A 4157-nucleotide genomic window follows, 5' to 3' on the forward strand; every position below is an offset into this window, starting at 1 on the left:
CAAAAATCACCCATCAATAACATAGTTTATCCATTTTTTTCCTGTCCAAAACCATTTAACAAGCACATTGTAACCAAAATGGTTGAAAGATACACTCACCTGACTAAATGATTGGTGAAATCTCCACTTTCTGGCAATCTCCCTACCAATTTCATTTCCTGTAAATGACAAACAAACATTTAAGCAAAAAGTTGAAAGCCAGTAAACTCAACTCTGCAACACCCCATTTCATGAAAGGATGATTATAAAATGGTATGGAGGACAGAAATGTTACAGCAAGACAATAACGGAAGAGGGATAGACAGGAACAATGATGTAGCACAATAGGTTCATGCATCCATCATAAAGTTATTCATGCATTTTGAGAGGTTCATGTCCATTCATTATCACATTTCGGTCTTATAAATGTAGACTTTTTTAGCCTGGAAATGCAGATCATCATGTCATTCAGTTTTATCATAATATTGAAAAAGAGCATCCAGGGAACTCAAGGTCCCTTTTAGAGAAGATTTCCCCTTCGTTTTCTAAGGGACTATTTCTTTTAGAGACTAAATGGCTAAACAAAACTAAATGGCTCAGAGTTGCTTGAATTCATCTGTAAGAAAGATATCCTATAATTAAATGTCGTTTGTAGAGGTCAAAGGCCCAAAGCAACTTGTCCAATGTAAAATGTAGTGCAGAAACACTTCAGATAAGTTTCTATCTTACTATCTGTAGTCATGGGACGCACATCACTATGCCCAAGTCCAAATACTATATTATAAATGAAATGTTTATGTTACCAAATATGTAGTCAAGATTCAAAATCTCTGGAGTTGGCTTTTAATACATCCAAAGGAAGAGAAGTTGTCCTTAATTTTTTCTCTTAGAATCAAAAGTTTGAACAATTGACTAAGCATAAAATTTTCGTCCTCCAATACCATGAGTCCAGGAAGGAAAATACAGTTCCTACTGGAAACCAGAGTTATTGTTTTTAAAACAGCATCAAAATTTTAAACTACAATGGAACCAAATTGACCAAAAGTGTTTGGTACCTTGCATTTTCTACATTGTTTCACAGAACTTTCGCGTCTGTCAATCACAGAAACCAAATCAGCACCAGGAATTTGTTGTCTTACTAAATATTTCAGAAAATTGCGGATCAAACTTGCACCTAGATCATCAAGCACCATGGAAAAGCCAAAAGTTCTCCTTTATGGCGTTCTGTTGCTCCAGTTTTTATGCTCCCTTCACTTTGCTGTATCCTCAGCTAATTCCAACTTCACTGATCAATCCGCTCTCCTTGCCATACAATCTAAGCTCACTTTTGATCCAACCAAAACTGTCTTGGGTGGTAACTGGACCACTACAACAAGCTTTTGTAATTGGATTGGGGTCTCTTGTAGTAAACAGAGGCAAAGGGTCACAGCCCTGAATCTGTCGTATATGGGACTCCAAGGCACCATTTTCCCCCATGTTGGCAACCTCTCCTCCTTAGTCTCACTTGATCTTCGAAATAACAGCTTCATTGGGTTGCTGCCACATGAAATCAGTCGTCTACCTCGCTTGAGGATACTGGTACTTCAAGAAAACGAGCTGGAAGGAAATATCCCCCCAACTTTATATCAATGCCGACAGCTTGAAATCATATCCCTTGCAGCAAACAGGCTGAACGGTCTTATACCTAAAGAGTTGGGTCTCTTGCCCAGACTCCAGCAATTATACCTTGCGAAAAACAGTCTCATGTCTGGTGAGATTCCATCATCTTTGGGGAACATTTCAACACTAAAAAGATTGAGTTTGGACCAATGTGGCCTCACAGGTTCCTTCCCCTCTGCTCTGTTAAATCTATCTTCTCTAGTTGCTATTTCTCTATATGATAAGAACATTTCAGGATTTCTTCCCATTGATATTTGTGATAACCATTGGCCAAATGTTCAAATCTTTTCTGTTTCTTATAACAAATTCAGTGGTCTAATCCCATCATGGATACATCAATGTGCGCAGCTTGTGACCTTATCTTTGTCATACAATAGTCTTGTTGGGAGTATTCCTAGAGAAATTGGGAGTTTACAGTATCTTGAGGAGCTTTACCTTGATGGTAATAACCTAACTGGTACCATACCTCCAACAATAGGTAATATTACTAACTTGAAATACTTGGGTGTGGAACTTAATAACATCCAGGGAAGCATTCCTCCTGAGTTGGGGCGTCTGTCTAATTTAACTTCTCTTCTATTTTCTTCTAATGGTCTGACTGGAGTGTTGCCTCCACAAATATTCAATATCTCCTCCCTAAAAAAACTTGCAGGAAGTAATAATGCCCTGTCAGGCGAGCTTCCTAATTCATCAAATACAGTTCACCTACCAAACCTTGAATCCTTCCAGTTTTCTAACAATCACATTACCGGAAACATTCCATCATACTTTTCAAATTTTACCAGCTTATTTTAACTGACCTGGACAACAACTTGCTCTATGGACCAATTCCCACGACCCTTGCATTGGCAGCTTGATGCACCTCCAACACCTTAATTTGGAATTAAATCAGTTAACAGGAGAGCCTGGAGTTGCTAATCTCGAATTCCTTTCTTCTTTATTCAATAGCAGTTCGTTGTGGAGAATAATTTTGTCTGGAAATCCTTTGAATGGCATCATACCTGACTACTCTGGAAACTTTTCTTCACTTCAAGTACTTTATGCACCATGGTGCCAAATGGCCATATACCAAAGACGCCGCTGGGTTCCTTTAAATGCTTGACCTAGCTTGTCCTGACAAACAACAATTTGAGTGGAGAAATACCATCATCAATTGGAGGATTGGAGAAGTTGCAGAGACTGTACCTTTAGACAACAGGATTAATGGTTTCATTCCAGATGAGGTTTGTCTTCTTAAGAACCTGGGAGAACAATCAATAGAAAATAATAATATCTATGGATCAATCCCAGATTGCATAGGAAACCTCAGCCTACTTCAAAAAGTATTCTTAAGCTCCAATAGACTCGCATCATCGATACCAGTCAACTTATGGAACCTTGAAAATATCCTGTACCTGAACCTGTCATTCAATTATTTCAGGGGGTATTTACTTGTGAGCTTGGAAAAGTCAAATTCTATTCAAGGTTAGATTTATCTCGGAACCAAATTACTGGTGAAATTCCAAGCGTCGTAGGAGGTTTAATTCAAAGCCTTACTTATCTTGATTTTTCTAAGAACTTGTTGATTGGATCCATTCCCCAAACTTTGGGTCAACTGAAGGGATTGGAGTTCTTGGACTTATCATACAATAGTCTATCTGGGACAATACCAAGGCCTCTGGAAGCACTTCAATATCTCAAGTACTTGAATGTTTCTTTTAATCAACTTTCAGGAGAGATTCCTTCTGGGGGGCTTTTTTCCAACCTCACTGCCAAGTCATTTTTAGCCAACAAAGGCCTTTGTGGTAGACCAGATTTTGGAGTCCCGCCATGTTTGAGCCATAACACTCAGAAATCAAAGACACCACTGAACAGGCTCACGTATATTCTTCCGGTCATTGCGTCAACCATAATCCTCCCAGCTGTCATTTACATGTTGGCGAAGAATCAAAAAAGAAATGCAGAGATTCCACGTTCAGATACAAATTTAATGGCTGAAGAGCATAGATTTATATCATACAACGATCTCTGTCGTGCTACAAATGACTTCTGTGAAAGCAACTCGCTTGGAGTTGGAGGTTTTGGTTCAATGTACAAAGGGATACTATTTGATGGCACAACTGTTGCTATTAAAGTTCTAAATTTGCAAAGAGAGGGGGGCCTATAAAAGTTTTGATACAGAATGCAAGGTATGGAGGACAATGCAGCATAGAAATCTTGTCAAGGTCATAACTATATGTTCAAACCCCGACATAAGGGCTTTGCTGCTAGAATATATGTCTAATGGAAGCCTAGAGAAGTGGCTATACTGCAGACTGCACAACTACTGTCTAAATCTTCTACAAAGAGTGAACATTTTGGTTGATATTTCATCTGCTTTGGAGTATCTCCATCACTGTCAACTAGAAGTTGTTGTGCACTGTGATTTAAAGCCTAGCTAGCAACATTCTTCTCGATGAAGACATGGTTGGACATGTTGCAGATTTCGATATTGCAAAAGTTTTAGCAGAAAACCAGGACAACACACAAACCAGAACTCT

At 38.7% G+C, this 4157-nt stretch overlaps 1 protein-coding gene across 1 annotated transcript; it reads left to right on the forward strand.

Annotated features, from left to right (window-relative positions):
* The first annotated feature begins 1170 nt into the window (after positions 1-1170).
* On the forward strand, positions 1171-3784 carry LOC112198997 (LRR receptor-like serine/threonine-protein kinase EFR). The gene is made up of 2 exons (XM_024340069.2): positions 1171-2116; positions 3351-3784. The coding sequence occupies exons 1-2, from the start codon at positions 1171-1173 to the stop codon at positions 3782-3784; spliced, it is 1380 nt and encodes a 459-aa protein (XP_024195837.2).
* Positions 3785-4157: the final 373 nt, after the last annotated feature.

The sequence above is a fragment of the Rosa chinensis genome, chromosome 4, assembly GCF_002994745.2.
Source record: "Rosa chinensis cultivar Old Blush chromosome 4, RchiOBHm-V2, whole genome shotgun sequence".
In the NCBI taxonomy this organism is placed as follows: Eukaryota; Viridiplantae; Streptophyta; class Magnoliopsida; order Rosales; family Rosaceae; genus Rosa; species Rosa chinensis.